The sequence below is a fragment of the Moschus berezovskii genome, chromosome 1 (assembly GCF_049115385.1).
Source record: "Moschus berezovskii isolate FMDL1 chromosome 1, NW_MosBer_1.0, whole genome shotgun sequence".
Classification (NCBI taxonomy): Eukaryota; Metazoa; Chordata; class Mammalia; order Artiodactyla; family Moschidae; genus Moschus; species Moschus berezovskii.
In genome coordinates, this window is record NC_142460.1 from 117,327,061 (window position 1) to 117,349,864 (window position 22,804).

General features: G+C 39.9%; 1 protein-coding gene across 3 annotated transcripts in view; it reads left to right on the forward strand.

Moving 5' to 3' along the window:
* Positions 1-388: 388 nt before the first annotated feature.
* Positions 389-22,804, forward strand: part of NCEH1 (neutral cholesterol ester hydrolase 1) — a 71,595-nt gene continuing 49,179 nt past the window's right edge. Inside the window, exon 1 of one of the 3 annotated variants that reach the window (XM_088839048.1) lies at positions 389-733. In XM_088839048.1, coding sequence (XP_088695174.1) covers positions 596-733 — 138 coding nt within the window. In that variant the 5' untranslated portion in view covers positions 389-595. The remainder of the gene's footprint in view (positions 734-22,804) is intronic. The other 2 variants (XM_088839047.1, XM_088839049.1) reach the window with 2 other exon arrangements.

The window sequence follows — 22,804 nt, forward strand, 5'->3', positions numbered from 1 at the left end:
TGGCAGAGTCATGGTTCTTTTTATTGGAGAATGAGATTTGGAAACCAAGATTTGTGTGCTTGATGTATTATACTACTGGCTTATCATTCTCTTGAGCTATAAGAATTTATCTTCTCTCACCATATATCAGATAGGCTTTACATTCCATTGCAAATCTGGCTGTAGAAGTCAGTGGATTTTTATTGTTATTATTTTATTATCTTTCTCACATCTGACTATTTTGAGTCAGATGTTCTTTAGACAGACAGAAACTTAATGCACTTAAACTATTCCGGGACTGTTTCCGTTTGGAAACCTGCAGAAGGGAAGCCTTTGGTGTGCAATACACACCTGTGTCCTCCGGAGTCCGCTGTTCTTCGCCCAGCACAGCCCCACATATTTCTCAAACCTGGAGTGTCTGCAACACTTTGCAAGGACACAGTGGAGGGGGCAAGACAGCGCTCCGACTTCCTCCCGACGCCGCCTCTCATTGGCTCTTGGCATACAAGAAACGGGTGAATGAGCGGCTGGCCCTAGCAGAAACTTGCTTGAGGTCTTTGGGTGGTATTCCCCTTTCCTCCTCGTCTGTCCGGCAGGCCAGCCGAGCCGGAGGAGGATGAGGTCGTCCTGTGTCCTGCTTACCGCCCTAGTGGCGCTGGCCGCCTATTACATCTACATCCCTCTGCCCAGCTCCGTCTCCGATCCCTGGAAGCTGATGCTGCTGGACGCCACTTTCCGGAGCGCACAGCAAGTGGTGAGACGCAACCCAGGGCTGATTCTCTGTCTCTTCTCTTAAGCAATATTTAAGGGGGAAAGAGAATTTCCGGCCTTTGTCCCGTGAGATGCATATTTTTGTAGCGCAGTAAAGCTATTGCTTTTTAAAGTGGTTCAGGCTGACATTTTCAGGGTGTCGCATTCGCTTCTTGGCTAGCAGCGGGTTAGGTCTGTGTGTAGGTCTTCGTCTGTGTTTATACCGGAGAAGGTGAAGTTCTTGAGCAGAATTTGACGACTGTTTAAATCCTTCCTCTTTCCTAAATGTCACCTTCTATCTTGGTTTGCAACGTCAAAAATCTAGCTTCCAGCGTTTTATAACCCACCCCTCCCCCATTTTGTTCTCTTATAGAGGGCGGCTGAGAGCGAGTTAAGTGTTGTAGGAAGGCTCTGGTTCCTGGGAATGCAGCCACCTTAAGAGCAGACTTGGCACAGTGATCTCGCTCTGTGTCCGACAGTGGAGCCCTCCATTGCCAGGGGCAGCAGCCTGGGCTCCCCCAGTACTTAGGGAACGGCACAGATCTGCACGTCATGGCCGGCACTCCTCAGCTCAGCCCAACAAAGGAGGCGGAGAGGCCTGGCTGGCTGCGGGAGAGGCTGTGGAGGTAGTGACAGCAGGTGTTTGCATGATGCTCTTGTTTTCTGCCTGCCCTGCAGCGTTTCGTTTATGTACTTAAATGTAGAAGAGCTGACCTTTGCCTGAGTCAGGATATCCAGGCTTAGTCTGGCATCGTGAGAGTTCTATTTGCTGTAACGTGAGTGTATATATTTTTTTAACCCTGTAGACAGAAAAATGTAACTTTTTGGTTTATTCTATATAAGAGGCATTATGTTTAGTGCCAGACAATCTAAAATCTAGACTACAATCAGCTGTCAAGTCTGAACCCTATGACTGAACAAGGTTTTCTGAGCATCGTGCTCTATCTAAACTCCTGACCCTCCCCCCAAACCGAGACTCCTCCCCTCCCCCAACCTTGGGCTTTAACCTCAGGTTATTTTTGTAAATTCCTTTAAAGAATGACAACTTGGGAGAGAGAGAAAAAAAAAAGAAACCACAGCATTTTCCTAGAGGGTTGATATTCCTTTTCCCTGTGCATTCCATCTGTGTGTAGGATTACCTAGTCTCTGAGGCGTTGTCCTATTAAAAATCCCTTAACTAGGGTATTATAGCGCATTTCTAGGAAAATTTTGCTTTTCTTGAATCCAGCCACGTTTCCACCCTCAAGTCCCCCATTTTCTCTTAGGAAGGGTCTATGAGGCTATAAAGCCTCTTCCTTCCCTCCTGCTTACCTCAATGTTGAGAAGAGGAAAGAATGACCATCCCCTTTTCTAGCACTGGCTCCAATAAAGGCAGTCTTGTGCAGGATACTCTGCAATCACTCTCTTCCTCCTTAAATTTTGTAGCTGGGGAGTAGCACTCTTTAAAGATTCTGGGATACAATGATGTTTACCTGGGTGGCTTAAATGGCCTTCTACAGTAAAAAGAATAATGCCTAATGATAAGAAAAACAGAAAGAAAGAAAAAATAAGTCCAACTACTATGTTGGCCACAGATATTATTCTTGCCTTTCTGATCACCAAGGAAATCTTCCCTGTCATAAGTAATTAGAAAAGCCATGATTGGAAAAATGTCGTTCTTCCCCAACAAAGCAACCAGTCCAGTAAGGCCTTTGGACCTTACGGTCATCTGCAGAGTGTGCCCTTAGCTGGTGTTTGGGAATGATAATGTTTATAGTGCCAGGTCACAGAGACAGATAAGGTAGCAGAGTATCCTCACTGGACACTGTGGCTGGGGCTGGGTTAGCACACAAGTGGCTCTCATCATTTGTCTTCAGAACTGTAAAACATCAGAAAGATCATTCAGCCCACAAGGAAGCATATTCTACCCAGGAAAGCAATTTACCAGTGTCACTTCAAATTGTCCTGGGGAAAAGGCAGTGTGCTTGACACTTGGTAGTAAACAGAGCATGACTGTTAGTCATGCCAGCCTGAATCCCTCCTCAGCCAGGCCACTTGCTGGCTGCGAGGCCAGCCCATTAACTAACCTGCTCTGACCCTCAGCTTTTCTTGTAAAATAGGGCTGATAGCTATTGATGCTTTGTAATGTATTTTAATGGCTGGAATTGGTTGTAGTTATTTTTCTAAGTGGACTTTCCTGGTGGCTCAGACGGTTAAAGCGTCTGCCTACAATACAGGAGACCCGGGTTCAATCCCTGGGTTGGGAAGATCCCCTGGAGAAGAGAATGGCAACCCAATCCAGTATTTTTCTAAGTATTGTCCCAAAGGGCCACTGTGGGTTGTGGGAAAAATCTGTAGTACTGCTCAACTTCGTTGAAACAATAAAATAAATGTAAACTGGAAGTAGATTACCTCATTGAAACCTGGAATGCTACCACTAAATTGCCTGGCATAAAGTTTGTTGCCCACATCATTTTAGTTTGAATTGATTGGCTCCATTACAAAAGCTACTTCAGAGGTAAGGCTTGGTCAACTTCTTAATACAGCAGGCACCTGCCTAATATCAAGAAATGTGAAGGCTTGGGACTTCCCTAGCGGTCCAGTGGTTAAGACTCTGCACTTTTCAATGCGGGGGCATGGGTTTGATTCCTGGTTGGGGAACTAAGATACCATGTAGTGTGGCCAAAAAAAAAAAAAAAGTGAATGCTACTTTTATTCTGTTGTCATTGGCAAATGCTTCACCACTCCCTGTCCCTTCTCGTCTCCTTTATTTTCTGCAGATGGGTCAGATTATTGAGATTATGTTCTTTGTGCTTTTCTTCCTTGGGGTCCTTCAATATTACCTAAGAAGAAACTACCTAGGATCTTTCTCAAGTCATTGCAAACACAGATGCTACATTAGAGTCACCTAGGAAGCCTTCAAAAATCCTAATGCCCGATTCACAATGTATACCAAATTTATGCAGAATCTCTGGGAGAGGAATCCCAGGAAGCAGTATTTTTAACAGTTCCCAAGGTGATTTCAGTGTGCAGCAAAAACTGAGAACCACTACTCTGTAAGTTAAATAATACACTGCTGATGTAGATAATATATTTTTCTTAAACTGTTCAAGTTGTATTGCATACATGTTGCTGGAAATGAGCCCTTTACATTAACATGTTTATCAGATTAGTCAGCTGATACTTTGGCTCCAAGTCTAAGGTGATAAAATAGCTAGGCATCTTTCAGTGTGATAGCAAAGCCATCATAAGACTTGAACAGTGGAAAAACACAGACAAAAATAGTCTGGGAAGGGCAGTGGAGAGAGATGTAGATGAAGATTAGGGGAACAAAAGGAAGGAGTTTGGTGGACGTTCTGAAGACATTTCAAAATGCTGTGCAAGCAAAAATTTTTTTAAAATGGTAATCCTGGTAAAGGTAGAGATACTGAGGAGTATACACTGCTGGAAAAAATGTAAATTTTAACAACTTTTTTGATGGCACTTTGGCAGTGTCCATGGGAAGCTGTGGAAGTATTTATTCTTTGACCCAACAATCCCTCTGGATAAATTCACGTAATTATGCATATAGTCAAAGCTGTAGCTATAAAGATAGAAACATTTCATAGGTACAATAATCTTTTTAAACTAGTCCAAAATCACTGCCATTTATGAAATAGATGAGAACATTCAGCAACCTTTCTTTTCTTTTTTTATTTTCAGTGTTATTTTTAAAAATTTAAGAACTGTAAGAGACTATGTAAATATGGCAAACCCACATTTTGGAAACTATGCAGTCAAAAAATTAAGTTGTAAAAATAAAGTTTAATGATGTACAAGTGATTTATACTGAGCTTTAAGTGAGAAAAAGCTGCAAAAAGCATATATGCCATTATAGCATTTGAAATATCTGTACATCAAAACAGATAGCTTTATAAATCTATATAAAGATGTATAGAAAAAGCGGGACATAATTTAAAATATAGTGATTATATCTTCAAGTTTCTTATCTGTATAGTCTAGTTTTTCTGCAATGATCATGAAATAAGAAATTAATTAAAAATTTTTTGTAGTAGGTTTTCTACTTCTAAAGTGGAATTGAAATGCACATACATATCAACGTGATTAGTATTTCAGTAACTGTTCTATGAAGAAAATAATTTTATTTTATTTTCTATTTTGGCTGTGCCATGTGGCTTGTGGAATCTGACCAAAGATGGAACTCCAGCCATGGCACTGAGGCGCTGAAAGCTCTGAGTCCTAACCACTGGACCACCAGGGAATTCCCTAAAATAGATTTCTTTTAAAAAGGCATCCTGGATCCTTTGATTGCTGTCATGATAGCAGGTTTCATGTTCAGTCACTTAGATGTAACACAGATTGAAAACAGTGTGTCAGTCTGACCCACAGAAATTGCAGCTTAGTATGATGAATAAGCTATGCTCATGTTTAGCTATTAAAAAAGCAAGAGCTGACAAGTATTACAGAAGAGGTACAGTTACAGGAGCTCATAGGAGGGAGTGGTTTTGTACAGTTTAGAGGGGGTGATAAAGATGATGACTGACGGTAATAATGGGCCAGAGCATGACTTCTCACCTCAATCACCTCTTAACTTTCTAGTTCTTATCCTATGTATTCTTTCAGTGACATAATGTAAAAGAGAGATTATTGAAGCTGATATTTCTCCTGAATACTTCCACTGTTTCTTATAAATGACAGTGATTTTGGACTAGTTGAGCAAGGTTTTTCATCCTGTAAAATGTCCTCAAGCTTGTTGAAATCGAATATAACCTCACCCGAATTCTCTGTGCATGATGTGCCTTTGAGCTGTGTGGGTATGCTTTGAATGACAGCTTGGCTGGATGTCATGCAGAACTCCAACTTGGTAACCTTCTTCTTAAGCATTCATGAACTGGAATGTTTACTCCTAAATTTAACTTTAAAACATTAGTATATAGTAAGTTTTGCTTATTGCCTTCTAGACTTGCCTTGACACATATTTCTTCATGTAAGTTAGAGATTTCACTCACTAAGCGTAGTAATTTTTAGCTGATTTAGTGAAATTTTCTTTAAACACACCTGGCAGCAGAATGGCTTTAAGAATAGCTTGAGGGTACAATATTTAATTAGTATTAGTTCTGACAAGTGAGCAAAAGGAGTTGGTCTCAGTAGATAGAACCTGCTGGTGGATCCAATCAAATATTAAAGTCAGGTCGATTCAACTACAAGTGTGTAAGACAATGCCTAATTTGTAGTTATCCTTTTAATTTTTTAATTTTTAAACTTTTTATTTTGTATTGAGTTTTAGCCAGTTGCCTTTTTACTTTTCCTAAAGCTCTACAAATATGGCTCTGAGCACAGAAATGCCAACCTTATTACTTTATTTTAGTGGGATATCCTATTGCTAACATGTGGCTTGAGCTTGATATGAAAATATTTCTGAGGTGTGAAAGTGTAATAATCATTCTTAACCATCCTATTAATGCACAATTACTTCTTTTAAATTAGTGAGCATATGTTTACTTTTACTGACAAATGAAACTATACAGTAACTGTCTACCCTTTATTTTCTCCTTCATTTATGTTTATAAAGAAAGATGTGTAATTAAATTTCATGGTGACAGGCCTAACTATTCCCTACCTAATCTAAGATGTATCATAGTATGAAATTTTAACAGTCTTTTAGTGTTTCCAAAATAAAATCGATATCCTAGCTTAATATCCTATCCTTAATAAAGTTAAAATTCAGAAGTCATCATTAATTCAATGAACAACAATGCTAGGAATTGATGAAACAATAAAACACATGTCTAATCTTTACGAGTTTACAGTCCAGTGAAGGGAGATAAATCTACTGACAGTTACAGAATGTGACTTGAATGAGAGAAGAATTATGAAAGAGGCATTTATGGGTTGCTGCCTTAAAAAGGTCATCTAACGTTAACCCGTGGAGAAGGAAATGGCAACCCACCCCAATATTCTTGCCTGGGAAATCCCATGGACAGAGGAGCCTGGTGGGCTACAGTCCATGGGGTCCAAAAAAGTCAGACTTGACCAAGCAACTAAACAACAACAACAGTGTTGACCTTGGCATCAGGAGCAGATGTTTCCCTTTCACAGTGATATCAGCTCTGAGTTATCAAGGCTGAGTGAGCATTTACAGTAAAGAAAGAAAGTCTCTCAGTCGTGTCCGACTCTTTGCAACCTCATGAACTGTAGCCTGCCAGGCTCCTCTGATCGTGGGATTTTCGAGGCAAGAATACTGGAGTGGGTTGCCATTTCCTTCTCCAGGGTATCTTCCCGACCCAGGGATCGAACCTGGGTCTCCCACACTGCAGGCAGACTCTTTACTATCTGAGCCACCAGGGAAGCCCATGTACAGTAAAAATAACACCTATTAAGCATATCCTGAGCATTTACTCTGTGCCAGATACTGTGCTGTGTGCTTTACATACAGTTCATTTAGTTTGTGCTATAATTCTATGAGATAGGTGTTCTTATTTTCCTTATTTTACAAAGGAGGAAACTGAACTGTAAAGAAAAGTAACTTGCTTTTGATAACAAAGCTTGTAGGAGGTAGAGCCTATCTTACTGTGAGTTTACGAGCTCAACCATTGTGCGAGGTTGACTTTCCATAAGAGCCAGCTGAGTGAAAAAGGTGAGGAAGAAAAGCAGAGAAAGGAGGGGGGAAGGGGCATCCCAGACAAAGGGAATGTTCCAGTGGGAGAGGATGGTACGCGCTAAGGCCTCAGAAGTAGTTCCGAGTGGCTGGAGTGTAAAGCTCAGAAGTCAGAGAGGTGAGGCAGAAAGGAAGCACTGGCCAGGTAATGAAGGGTTCTGTGGGCCAGGAAAGGAGTCACTGAAAGGATTTTAGCAGGGAAATCACATGGTCAGATCTGTATTTGAGAACAGTTTTCTCAGTGGCAGTATAGAGCCTAGAGTTTAAGAAAATAAATGAGGGCAAAAGACCACTTGAGAAGCAATTATCCAGATGAGAAGGGAGAGCATGAACTAATAAAATGGGACGGCTTTGGAGTGAGGCTGGCCAGAGTTGCTGGTTGCAAGAGTGAAGGAGAGAAAGGAGTCAAAGATGACTTCTGGGACAGACTCTGCAGTGAATGTGATGGTGAGTGATGATGAGGAGCCTGATTAGGAAAAGGAGCAGGTCTGAGCGTGAAGGTCATAGAGTTTGGTGCCTTGCTTTGAAGTGTCCATGGGACCAGTTTAAGGGTAGCTGTTCATAAATAGTTTGCATATATAAGACCAGAATTTGGGGGAGAGAGAGAGAGCTGAGCTTAAGATATGGGCTTGGCAGAGGTCAGTGAATGGGTAATGGTGGGAGCAGTGGGAATGACTGTGTTGAGAGTGAGAGGAGGATTGGGGGATCCTACCAAGAAAACCCCAGGAGCTCACCAGTGAGAGGAAGAGGAGGCCAGCCCTAAGAGAATGAGACCCTGAAGAACATAATTCTTTGGTTATACCTTACATTTTTATAGCACTGCAGGTTTTACAAAGGCTTTCACTTACATGATCTCATTTTATTTTTACAATAAATTACTGGCTGACATTAGTTATTTCCATTTGTCGGGTGAGGAAACAGGTTCTGAAAGGGTCAGTGACACTCCCAAGTTCACGTGAGTAATAGTGGCAAAACAGGACTGGAATGAAAATTACTAGACTTCTTAATTTCGTGTTTTCACTGCTGGGCCAGGTGACCTGAAAACAAAGTCCTGCATGATGGACTTGCCCGTTTCTGTCCCTGGTGCTGTGTCTCTGACAGGTACTCTTAGCTGCAGGTATGAATGTGGGTATGCTCGTGATAACTTTATTACAGGTACACTGTATCCTTTTTTGAGTTCCTGCTATTAAATAAATCTACACTGGTGTTTTCCAGTCTTTTTTCCTGTCAGAGATTTGATGACCTTTGTAAAACATGCCAGGGGAACATGGAGGAAATACTAGGGGAATCTGTAAGGATTTGAATGACAGAATTCACAGGATTCATAAAATTATATTGAATTTGGACATATGTTCAGCCTGCATTTGTGTGACGTGCATGCATCAGCATAATCAACTCCAAGTTATGGAATGATTGCTGTGCTCCCTGCTGTGCTCAGATTTTACTGTTAATCCTCCAGGGAACCAGCTCCCACCCCTCACTCCAGGTGGAATTCCTGTTCTCTAGGATAGTGGCAGAATGAAAGCACTAAGTTCTTTGGCACTTAGGGCCTGCTCCAAACTGCTCCAAACCACTCTACTGAATCTAGCCTCACAGTGTCCCCATGACCATCCTGACACCCCCCTCCTATTGTCACCTCTGCCTCACATGCCCTCCCACCCTCTTACTTTAGCCAACATCCCACACATCTTTCAGCACCCACTCAAAGATCATTTCTTTTGGAAACTTCCCCTCTTTCCCCAGTCAACTTTCACCTCTCTCTCCTTCATACTTCGCTAGTATTTTGTTCTTCTTTTATGGCCTTTGTATGTTTCCTAATGTTGATATTTCTTTACATACAAGCTCCCCACCAAATCATAAGCTTCCTCACCTATCATAGACATAATTTTTCTCTTACTATTTTAGTATTTTTGTTTTTTGGGTTTTTGAATGGGGAGAGGGGTTTGAAGATAATGCATGATAGAGGAAGTAAGAATTCATAGTTCTGCTTTCTTTCAGTCCTCCCTGTTACTTCATCTGCCCCAAACATCAGAACTGGTGCTTTCTTGTGCTTCTGACTCTGAACTTATCCCAAAATGGCTTTTTGTTGTGCTTTGCAATTTTTGTTGTTGTTGTTTTTTGCAAGCCTTGCTGTTTTCTGGGTTTCTGATTTCCTCAGAATATTTTTGTAGATTTATGGCAGTTTTTGAATTTGTAATGAATCACGTGTTTCTAGCTAAATGTTAGTTATATTACAGGCCATCTCCTTGAAAGGTAACTGGCAAATTCCCACATTCATTTAGTATCACTCTCTTTTTCTCTTTTCTCTTTTCCTCCAGAATGGATAATTGATGAATGCCCCATGAGAAATTAATTTGACCAACACTCTTCTGTGCCACCTGTCCTATAATATTGTCCCTGCCCTGGGACACAAATTACCTTTTTCTTGACCATTCTGAAGTCTACTTTCCTAAAACACAAGATGTTTATTTCTCTGTTCCCACTTTATGCATCAGTTCTAATTCAGTTCAGTCGCTCAGTCTTGTCCGACTCTCCGTGACCCCATGAATCACAGCACGCCAGGCCTCCCTATCCATCACCAACTCCCGGAGTTCACTCAAACTCATGTCCACAGAGTCGGTGATGCCATCCAGCCAACTCATTCTCCATCGTCCCCTTCTCTTCCCGCCCCCAACCTTTCCCAGCATCAGAGTCTTTTCCAGTGAGTCAACTCGTCGCATGAGATGGCCAAAGTATTGCAGTTTCAGCTTTAGCATCAGTCCTTCCAATGAACACCCAGGATCGATCTTCCTTAGAATGGACTGGTTGGATCTCCTTGCAGTACAAGGGACTCTCAAGAGTCTTCTCCAACACCACAGTTCAAAAGCATCAATTCTTCGGTGATCAGCTTTCTTCACAGTCCAACTCTCAAATCCATACATGACCACGGGAAAAACCATAGCCTTGACTAGACGGACCTTTGTTGGCAAAGTAATATCTCTGCTTTTTAATATATTATCAAGGTTGGTCATAACTTTCCTTCCAAGGAGTAAGCGTCTTTTAATTTCATGGCTGCAATCAGCAGCCACAGTGATTTTGGAGCCCAAAAAAATAAAGTCTGACACTGTTTCCACTGTTTTTCCATCTATTTCCCATGAAGTGATGGGACCAGATGCCATGATCTTTGTTTTCTGAATGTTGAGCTTCAAGCCAACCTTTTCACTCTCCTCTTTCACTTTCATCAAGAGGCTTTTGAGTTCCTCTTCACTTTCTGCCATAAGGGTAGTGTCATCTGCATATCTGAGGTTATTGATATTTCTCCCAGCAATCTTGATTCCAGCTTGTGCTTCTTCCAGCCCAGCGTTCCTCATGATATACTCTGCATATAAGTTAAATAAGCAAGGTGACAATATACAGCCTTGACGTACTCCTTTTCCTATTTGGAACCAGTCTGTTGTTCCATGTCCAGTTCTGACTGTTGCTTCCTGACCTGCATACAGGTTTCTCAAGAGGCAGGTCAGGTGGTCTGGGATTCCCATCTCTTTCAGAATGTTCCACAGTTTATTGTGATCCACACAGTCAAAGGCTTTGGCATAGTCAATGAAGCAGAAATAGATGTTTTTCTGGAACTCTCTTGCTTTCTCCATATTGCAAAGGGGCATCAGAGGGCAGATGCATCAGTTCTAAGAGTCACTCTATTCCAAGGTTTCAGTCACTTCCATTTCATGGCTATTGGAGAGAAGCAAGTCCAGAGGAGCCATAATCCCTGCTTCCTTGATTTTCTTCACAAGACAAATCAATTTTGCTTTTAAAAGATGATTGACTTTGAATAGAATAAGACTATTGGTAGGTGTCTACATAATAATGGATACATTTGTTGAATAATAAACACAGTCACCTTGTGAAATAGTAGTTAATGTCCTCAGTTAAGGGAGATAGAAACTCAGTGAGGTTGAGTAACTGGTTCACAGATATGCGACTGACTTGGAGGCTGTCTGTGAGCCTGGTCTGCTGGATTCCATAGCCCTTTCAGCTGTCTTCCACAGCTTCCTGTTAGATTGTTCAGTCTCCCTTCTTCCCCTGCTTATTCCACCCACAAATCTTTTGTGTAAATCCACACTGAAAAAGCATCTCGTGGGCAAGGAGCCTGCTATGTACTGTTTACAAATTTTAGTCCTAGAGGGTTTTAGTATATGTTACCCATTGAAAAGTTTTCCATGGTAAGTAAGACTAGGAAATGCTGAGTTAAACAGAGTTAATCAGGATTTCTTTTTTAACTGTGAAACATTTCAGAATCCCTATCATACTGACATGTATTTTGAATTTTAAAGAAAGAATATTTAGTTGAGTCCCATATTTAATTGACTGCTGCTGCTGCTGCTAAGTCACTTCAGTCGTGTCCGACTCTGTGTGACCCCATAGACAGAAGCCCACCAGGCTCCCCCTTCCCTGGGATTCTCCAGGCAAGAACACTGGAGTGGGTTGCCATTTCCTTCTCCAATGTGTGAAAGTGAAAAGTGAAAGTGAAGTCGCTCAGTCGTGTCCGACCCTTAGCGACCCCGTACTGCAGCCTACCAGGCTCCTCCATCCATGGGATTTTCTAGGCAAGAGTACTGGAGTGGCTTGCCATTGCCTTCTCCGATTTAATTGACTATCCTTATTTGAATCTCATGGTACTGATGGTATATTTACAGAATTTGGGGGTTCATTTTCATAGTGTTCTAGAGCATGGACTTGGGGGTCAGGGAGAGCTTGTGTTCAAATCCCAACTTGAGCTATACTAGCTGTGTGACTGTGACCTTGTATTTAACCTATGAGTGTTTCCTGATCTAGTAACTGGTCACGATACTTAGCTCTTGAAGTTATTTTGAAGGTTGCAAATGATAATGCCTACAAAGCTTTATTGTTTGTCATCATCCCACAGTAGTTAATACGTAAAACACTTGGAATATTAACCCGTCACAAAATAAACATGTTGGTCCTAATCTGATTTTTGGCAGTCATCTGCAGTATACTCCAATAGTAGTGTGCAGTTTTTTATTTTTTAATTTTCATCTTTATTCTTGTCAGTCTGCTTCTGCTCTCAAATTCGTGGATTTCTATACAACTGTAGATCGTTTTTACGTGGCCTGCTGTTGGCTCCTGCTGCTGGGCTTAAATCATAGCTTTACCATTTACTAGTCATGAGACTAATTGGGCAAGTTCCTTAAACTCTTTAGTAACTTAAAACTTTAAAGGTTTAGTTTCCTTATCTATAAAAGTGGAATAATGACACTGCTTCCTTCAAGGCTTGTTGTTTTTATTGTTCAGTTGCTAAGTTGTGTCCGATTCTTTGCAACCCCATCAACTGCAGCATGCCAGGCTTCCCGGTCCTTCACTGTCTCCCAGAGTTTGCTCAAACACAACTCAAACATTGAGTTGGTGATGCCATCCAACCATTTCATCCTCTTCTTCTCCTTGTGCCCTCAATCTTTCCCAGCATCAGGGTCTTTTCCAAAGAGTCAGCTCTTTGCATCAGGGCACCAAAGTATTAGAGCTTCAGCTTCAGCATCAGTCCTTCCAATGAATATTCAACATTGATATCCTTTAGGATTGACTGGTTTGATCTCCTTGCTATCCAAGGGACTCTCAGAAGTCTTCTCCATACCACCATTCAAAAGAATCAGTTCTTCAGTGCTCAGCCTTCTTAATGGTCCAACTCTCACATCCATTCATGACTGCTGGAAAAACCACAGTTTTGACTGTATGGACCTTTGTCAGCAAAGTGTTGTCTCTGCTTCTTAATATGCTGTCTAGGTTTGTCATAGCTTTTCTTCTAAGGAGCAAGCATCTTTTAATTTTGTGGCTGCAGTCACCATCTGCAGTGATTTTGGAGCCCAAGAAAATAAAATCTGTCACCGTTTTCATTTTTTCCCCATCTATTTGTCATGAAGTGATGGGACTGGACGCCATGATCTTAGTTTTTTGAATGTTGAGTTTTAAGCTAGGTTTTTCACTCTTCTCTTTCACCATCATCAAGAGGCTCTTTAGTTCTTTGTTTTCTGCCATTAGAGTGATATCATCTGCATATCTGAGGATATTGATATTTCTCCCGGCAATAGTGATTCCAGCTTGTGATTTATCCAGCCCAGCATTTCACATGATATACTCTGCATATAAGTTAAATAAGCAGGGTGACAATATACAGCCTTAATATACTTCTTTCCCAATTTTGAACCAGTTTGTTGTTCCATGTCCAGTTCTAACTGTTACTTCTTGACCTGCATACAAGTTTCTCAGGAGGCAAGTAAGGTGGTCTGGTATTCTCATCTCTTTAAGAATTTTCCACAGTTTGTTGTGATCCACACTCTGAAAGGCTTTAGTGTAGTTAATGAAGCAGAAGTAGATGCTTTTTGGAATTCCCCTGCTTTTTCTATGATAAATGTGATTGTGTATGTAAAATGCTTAACATAACAATTGGTATATAGTAGGAACTAAAAACCTCTTCCTATAGTTAAAATTTTGGAGTCTATGGGCTTCATTTGCTGATGTTCTACCTGGATATATGAGTCATCATCATAGAGGTAACATATACCATCTAACCGTTTCACATATATATTAACTCAATCTTTATAACAACCCTGTCATTAAGTACTATTATTCCTATATTAAAAATGTAGAGATTGAGGCATAGAGAGGTTAAGTAACTTGCCCAGATTACACTCCTAGAGCCAGAACGCTAATTCAAGCAGTCTGGCTTTGAAGTTAGTACTCTAAAATCTGAAGAAATTGCATGTCTTTTAGACCGTTATTGTCTTATGTCAAAGATCTTTATTAGACTCTGCCAAGATATCTGTTCATTTTAGCATAATATGTGTGGGAGAAGGCAATGGCAACCCACTCCAGTACTCTTGCCTGGAAAATCCCATGGGTGGAGGAGCCTGGTAGGCTGTAGTCCATGGGGTCCCGAAGAGTCGGATACGACTGAGTGACTTCACTTTCACTTTTCACTTTCATGCATTGGAGAAGGAAATGGCAGCCCACTCCAGTGTTCTTGCCTGGAAAATCCCAGAGACGGCAGAGCCTGGTGGGCTACCATCTATGGGGTCGCACAGAGTCGGACACGACTGAAGTGACTTAGCAGCAGCAGCAGCAGTGTCACCTGAAAAGAGTTCCTTAGACTTTAAGAATCTAAGGTACAGTTGGTGACATGACATTTTGTTACATAAATGAAGGTGCTTTACTTGAATTCTGCCCTGATGCTGAGCCATCTGCCACTTGTGAAGATAGTAAAGAAGCACTTGCAAGCAGGGTTGATACTTTCCTAAACAAAGAGTTTTGAATTTGCGCCATCTTTTGGGCTCAGAAATCTGGCCTATAAAGTTGGAAAATATGACTTTGACCTTTAAAGTTACTAAAGGCAGATGTCTTCAGCTTGACCACCATAATAAAAGAAATTCACCATGGCCTCTATCACTGGTTTAATTGATCAATCAGTAAATGTCAGGCTCTGTGGTTATAGCAATTCACAAAACAGTACTTGGCCTTCCTGAAGTTAAAACCCTAAGCCAAAAATATGTGGCAAGTAATATAAAGGAATGGAGAAGGAAATGGCAACCCACTCCAATATACTTTGCTGGGAAATCTCATGGACAGAAGAACCAGTCCATTGGGTTGCAAAAGAGTCGAACATAACTTATCTACTAAAACAACACCAATATAAAGGGAATATAGGAAATATGGAGAAACTTGTTGGCAGGTCAGTGTAATTGAAATTCCCTAAAGACCTGGAATCCCCTAAGGAAACAGGGTTGAATAAGAGAGTGGTTTTAGAGTTGGCGAGAAGAGGTAGAGCCAACAAAGGAGATAGAGCAGTCATGGAACAAAGGAAAACTGGGAAACAGAGTGTCAAAGAAACCAAAAACCACAAAGGCTCCACCAGAAGAGGGTGGTCAACTGTGTCAGATTTTTCTGAGAAATGAGAAATCTGAGTTTGGAATCAAGCCTTTTCGTTAGGCATCCTGGTGGACCTTTTAGTGGATCAGCCACAAAACGTACTTTCAAGCAACAGTGGCTTTTACATTTCAGCGTCTCAACCTTTAGCCTCTTTGTTGGAATGATTTCAAGGAGGTCTGCCAAAAATAGTGTTTTGACTTTGGCAATGTTGTTACTGAGCTATCACTTATGATGGAAAACAGCCAAAAACTCCTTCATAGCTTGTAATTAAAAGAACCTGACATGAAGTTTACCAATAGATATTACTGAGATATTATATATAAACAGGTTTATATATAAATATATTAAAATTATCAATATATAACTACTAATAGTACATTAAAGAAGTAAATGTATATTTGAAAATAAAAATATATTTATAAAACTAGGAAACAAGAGGAAATAAATAGTCAAAAAACTCTTCTTCTTCAAATGACTATCTTTAAATTTGTGTTGGTTGATTCAACTACATGGAAACATATTTAAAAATCTGGACTCTTATAGACTAAGTAGCTTTTCCTGTCTGCTTCCCAATGAGGGTCACACCAGATGAATATTAAACTTGCTCCCTACAGATTGATGCCTATTAATTCTGTAATTAGCAGTGTACCATTTAAATGCATGTGTTGTATGTTCATCAAGGAGAGTGGGCCAGAATTTTACCAGACACAGAATGTGCCAGATTCAGGGCTTAGTGGCCACAGAAGCGCCTGCTGACCAAAACCAATACCTTCTGTCTGATTGCCTCACATAGCCAATCCAAATGGCACCATCTTGCAACTTAAATGAAGATGTATCTTGGATGAAAAGAACATTGTCATTGGTTATGTCTACAGAAGTAACCTGTTTGGAAATGATTTTCAATTACTCTAAAACAGTAACATGATTTCCTGGTTCCCTAAAAGCATGTTTTTGGGAACATCTTAGAATTCTCTTAGAAAGTAGGACTTTCATTTGATTGTTGTCAGTGGTTAAATGTCTTCTGCCATTATCTTCCCCATCCCCATTTTTTGTTTTTGTTTAATTTTATTTCCATTTTCAGATTTCGGAGAACCTGAAACAATCCTGGGTAGCATGTTTTAAGTTCTATATACTTGTGATCCTTAAAGTTGTCTCATTAAAGATTGGTTCCTGTGGTTTTTAGTGCATATGGGAGAACTGGGTTTCCTTAAGGTCTTTTATAAGCACTGAAATGATGCTTAATGTATAGTGTTATGCTCTGTTACACTTTTTCCTCTTTCTGTTTATGGAGGGAAATGGTGCATTGTGCTTTCTCTGAAGTGCCAGTATGCTTTCAGCAATTTATTGATCACCCAGGAGGTGTCACACACTGTAGAGACCTTGAGGTGCTCACATTTCTAGTTTGGAAAAACCAAGGAAACATTTCCAACAAGGCCTACTAAGTGCTATGGTTCGTGGTATGTAGTGGATGCTGTGGGAGCCCAGCAGAGAAGCCTCCGTGTGTGTGCCAGGGGGGAACTCAGGCAGAGGATCCCAGAGAGAGTGCTGGCTCAGCTGAGTCTAGAAGGATGAAAAGAAGCACATCACACAGATGTGGAAAGAAGGGCATTCCAGGAAAAGAAAACAGCTGATGCAAATCCCTGAGATAGGACAGCATGGACACATACCCAGGAGTTATTTCTTTTGTATTTCAGAGAGCTATGAAACATGTAAAGGAGATCTTCACATAACTAGGATTTAAGCGGCACTAGTCTCCGTCTTGTGTCATTAAGATATATTTCACTGTTTTAATTATGGTAACTTTAAGTAAGCCAATATGATAATGAAAACATACAACCAATATATGATTTTTCAAGAATATGTACTACTTGGTGAAATAAGCTTTAAACTACTTGTTAAAAATATTCTGTGTTATAGACTAGTATATTAACATTTAAATTCTAGTGGCCAAATATATAATTTGATTGAAAACAATTGGTCTTTCTACTGTTGTTTGGTTTTAGAAGCTTTTGCCTTAGACCGACTTAAAGAAATTTTTGTTTTTCTTGTTGTGTTCCTAAAATGCTGCTTCAGAAAGTATTTCTTTGCTTCAAGTTTGAAAGAAACACTGCAGTTGTTGGCAGCTGTGGTGCCTTATGAGACGAGAACTTCTTGTATGTTCATCAAATGGGTTAGGTGTCTGTGATTAGAAACCTCTTGTTTTAACCACCTAGTCTAGTTTCTGTCTCACCCCTATTTTCCTCTCTCGTTCTACCCTTATTTTTCCCTCCATAGAACATGTTGCTATTGGCGATCGTTTTTTTTATTCCTTCTAAGTAATTCCTCTCACTAAGTAATTGTCTCCCCTGCTCGGTTGGAAGCTCTGTGAGGGGAGGAAGGAAGTCTGTGGGCTTCCCTACTGTGTACCCAGCTCCTAAAAGTACCTGGCAGAAAATAAACACTCTCATAATTGCTGAGTGAACTGATGATGAGTAATTCAAAGCCCCTGGACAGCCTCCACAATAAAGAGGATTGGTGATAAAAACCAGGCCTGAAATTTTCCCTGTATATCCTACTTCTCAAATAAGGTATCATCAATAGGACCAGCCAGCAAAATATGCTTGCTTTTGCCCAGGATTCCTATTTCCTGTCCATGAAGAGCCCAAGTAGGAAATGATAAGGAGTAAAGTTTCTGAGAAAGCAGGAATTTGAAGCAACAGTGAAAGAAAGTATAGTCAGCAATATAAGCCATTCATTCAGCAGTTATGTTGTTCAGTTGCTAAGTGGTGTCTGACATTTTGTGACCCCGAACTGCAGCATGCCAGGCTTCCCTGTGCTTCACTATCTCCCGGAGTTTGCTCAAATTTATATCCATTGAGTAGGTGATGCTATCTAGTCATCTTATCCTCTATCACCCTCTTTCTCTTTTGCCTTCAGTCTTTCCCGGCATCAGGGTCTTTGCATCAGGTGGTCAAAGAATTGGAGCTTCAGCATGAGTCCTTCCAGTGAATATTCAGGGTTGATTTCCTTTAGGATTGACTGGTTTGATCTCCTTGCAGTCCAGGGGGCTGTCAAGAGTCTTCTGGCTGCCATGATCTTAGTTTTTTGAATGTTGAGTTTAAAGTAGTTTTTTCACTCTCCTCTCTCACCCTCATCAAGAGGCTCTTTAGTTACTCTTCACTTTCTGCCATTAGAGTGATATCATCAGCAGTTATATTGAGCACTAATTATGTGCCAGGCATAATAATAGACCAAGGAGGACAAAAATGGAGACCTTGAAACTCATAATGACAATACAGCAAGTGTCAAAAATAGAAACTTGAACTAGGTCCCAGAGAGCCTTGAGTCAGGAGCAACTGTCTGAGAAGTGAGTTGGACAGGTGTCGCAGAGGAGAGGACATTTGAGATGGTCACGGAAGGAGGAACTGGAATTTGGTAAGGCAGGAGAAATTCCATTAGAAGATGGAGCCCTGAAGTTCAGCTTTCTGTAGCTTTGAGGAAAGTAAATACTACATGGGCAAGACAGGCAAGTTTTACAGACAGAGGTGTGTACTGGTCAGTGGTGTGTAGGAATATGAGTAGGTAAAAGGTTGTTTGAGCAGTAGGTAGATGTCAGAGGGTGGAGAATGTAATCTCTGACTATCACAGCCACTGAAATTTTTTTCTCCCTAAAAGCATATTTCCTTTAGTAAATTGGAGGACTGAATTATTTTATATACCATGAGGTACATACTTATGCTATAAAAATTTAGAAAATAGAAAAATTTACCTACAATCTCACTGTAACACCATTTGCTTTTTGTTATATTTCAGTCTCTCTTCTAGTGTATATGTTGTCTTTTGTTAGATGTCACGTTATACAGTTTTATAAACAACTTAACTTTAGTTGTCATTGTATCAGAAGAATATACTGCATTATTACTGTATAGTATTCCTTTCTCTTTGTAATGGATGTATTGATATCAAAGAGCAGTGCCATTTTTGACATAACTATTTCTCTATTACTAGATACTTAGACTGTTTAGTTTCTTGTTATTATAAGTAATGTTACAGTGACCATATTTCTGTCTATAATCTTTTTTGCTTCTATGACTTTTTCCCAAGAGATTCCCTCAAATTAGAATTACTAGATCAAAGACTGTAAATATTTTTGTAGGTCCTACTTCTTCTTTCCAAGTTATTTTCCTACTTATATGATTAATAGCACTGTGAGAGAATGCCAATTGGGCTGTAATCTGCAGCCTGAACTGTTGCAATTGATTTTTAAAAACTTGTTAATTTAATAGCTTACATGGATACTTTAATTGTAATTTCTTTGTAAACAACTGACATTAGAATTTTTGTTCATTCTTTCAATGACTGTTTATTGCAAATGTACTTTATATTATCTCTATTCTGGGGAAAAATAGTAAACAAGTATAATTCCTGCTCTCACACTGTATATTATTACACTTAAAGAAACTTTCATTAAAAAAATACTTGACAAGTAAAATATTTTTGCAAAACTCATATAGCTGGTAAGCGGCTAAGAAGGAATTTAGACTTTTTTTTTTTTTATTTCAGTCCCTTGGTCTTTGCAATCTGCTATGCTGCCCTTCAAAGGGAAATATGGGAGCTTGTTGACAAAGTTCCTGTTCCTCCAAATATCTTCCTCTAAGTTTTACTCTAATGATGATGCCTTGCTTGTACTCAGAGCTTGTCTAAAATATTTTTTAAGAAATTTCATTTCAAGTCATTTCATGAGGTGCATGTGAACATCCATCTCATTACTTTATAGTCTTGTTTATGAATGAAATGTGATCCTCAACTTCATCACACATATTATTATCTAGAGGAACTTTGGCTTTACCAGAAATAAAATCCAACTTCAGGGAAAGAGGATTTGCCCCCATTAAGGGTATAAAGGAGTGAACCAAAGTCTCTGAAAGTAGCTGTAAAAAGTATTTTTGGTCAGTTAGATCACATATGTGAACTCCTTACTTCTTTGCAAGGGTTAGATTTACATGCTGTGGAAGCTGCTTTGGTTTTCAGTTTGTGTGAGGACTGTCAGCTTTCACTTCTGTTGGAATTAGGGGATCTGCATGTCCAGAGCACCTGTGGGTTATCACCAAATGTTTAACACATCTGTCAACTTCAATAATCCTATCTGACTAAGTGTCAAAACCTTTTTGATATTTGTTGACAAAGCTTCCTAAATCATTCTAATGAAGAAGATTTCTAGCTAACTTTGGGATGTTTCAGAGGGTCCATGAAACATCCCAAAGAGAGATATTCACTAATTAGGTTCATTTTGTATACAGAACTACATGGGGAGTATCGTCAAGTGAGTAATATGTCTCGGGTTATATTGCCTAGTGTACTTCCCTTGTGGCTCAGCTGGTAAAGAATCTGCTTGCAATGTGGGAGACCTGGGTTGGATCCCTGGGTTGAGATGACTCCCTGGAGAAGGGAAAGGCTACCGACTCCAGTATTCTGGCCTGGAGAATTCCATGGACTGTATAGTCCATAGGGTTGCAAAGAATCGGACATGACTGAGCGACTTTCACTTTCACAACTTCAAGGAGACCCTTAGCACAGTACTGGGCACCGATCATTGTAACACCCAGTTATAAATAGCTGGATGTCACTTCCTGGCATCCTTGGGATGGGAGGGCCAAGGAGGAGGTAGTATTAAGGAAGCTTGGGCTTCATTCATACTCAAATGTCATATCATATTAGAGTCTCTTAAACATAGTTTCCTTTTATCCTCTTGCTGCTGCTGCTGCTAAGTCTCTTCAGTCGTGTCTGACTCTGTGTGACCCCATAGACAGCAGCCCCCCAGGCTCCCCCGTCCCTGGGATTCTCCAGGCAAGAACACTGGAGTGGGTTGCCATTTCCTTCTCCAATGCCTGGAAGTGAAAAGTGAAAGTGAAGTTGCTCAGTCATGTCCGACTCTTCGGAGACCCCATGGACCGCAGCCTACCAGGCTCCTCCGCCCATGGGATTTTCTAGGCAAGAGGACTGGAGTGGGGTGCCATTGCCTTCTCCATTTATCCTCTTACTCTAACCCAATTAATTGTCTCAGAAAATTAGTCTTTATCTCCCATTTTTTTTGTGATCCTTCAAGAATGACCATAATTACTGCTAACAAAACTGTAGTCAAGGAGAAAGAAATCTGTGTGGTTTTAAGGGAAAAAGAATTTTTTAATTTGAAGTATAGTTGATTTACAGTATTGTGTTAGTTTCAGGTGTACAGCAAAGTGATTCAGTTATGTGTATTTTTTTCAAATTATTTTTGATTATAAGTTATTACAAAAAATTAAATATAGTTCCTTGTGTTGTATAATAAACCCTTGTTGCTAACCTATCTTTTGTATAGTAGTTTGTGTCTGTTAATCCCGTATTCCTATTTTTAATCCTTCCCCAACTCCCTTTCCCCTTTGGTAACCATAAATTTGTTTGCTGTGTCTGTGAGTCTGTTTCTGTTCTGTATATACATTTATTTGTGTTATTTTTTAGATTCAATATAAGTGATATCATATATTTGTCTTTCTCTGTCTCACTTACTTGGTGTGATATTTTCTAGGTCCATCCATATTGCCAGAGATGGCAATATTTATTTTTATTGTTGAGTAATATTCCATTGTATATATGTACCACTTCTTCTTTAAGGGAAAATAATTTTAAAAGAGAGACAAGTACATCATCCTGTACAGTCCTTGGGAGGGTCCATAGCTCTTATTCAGATTCTCCATAATCCCCATGTCCATTGTCACTACTTTCTAGTTAAACTACTATATGTCACTGCAATTTAAAATGTGAAATAAAACCAAAAAAGTCAAAGATATCTGTTTTTATGCCTTAATTTGGTTATTATTGTCCAGGTTTTGAAATAGGACATTGTCAATTATGCACATTGTCTGTATGGGAAAAATAAGTGATCTGACTTTGAAACAACAAGCTTGAGAGCTACAGATTGACATGCAGATATGTTATTTTTGGCCCATACTGCTTATTAAACATTTAAAACTTCATTGCCAACACCTAAAATTAAAAATATCTCACACAATAATCTGGACTTCCTACTTTCTTGAAAAATCAGATCATCTGATAACACTGGGCCAGAGTTGCCACATCACACAGTCACCTGGGGAGGTCCACTGCTTCTTCCTTATTTAAGGCATTGTTCTTCCAGTTTGCCACAAACCTCCCTACTCTGTGATGTATTACACCTGTTTTACTTATTTGTGTGCACTATCTTGACCCCTGAAGACATGAGTTCATGACCTATTTTCTACAGTTAACACTCATTTAATGTTTCATGTAGTTAACAAATATTTTTCATTTTGCACAAGTGTTCCAAAAGGTTCCCATGCTTGAATGGTTCAGAATCTATGTCTTGGGGAAACAAGACATAATTTACACACCCAGTAAAATCATACAGCTGCATAAACCTAGAGGTGTCAGGAGGCCATAAATATGCATGGATAATTTTCAAATGGGCAGTGGAGTTAACAAGGGCTACCAGCTCAGAGAAGGACTGGATCAACCCTGAGAGGGTTAAGA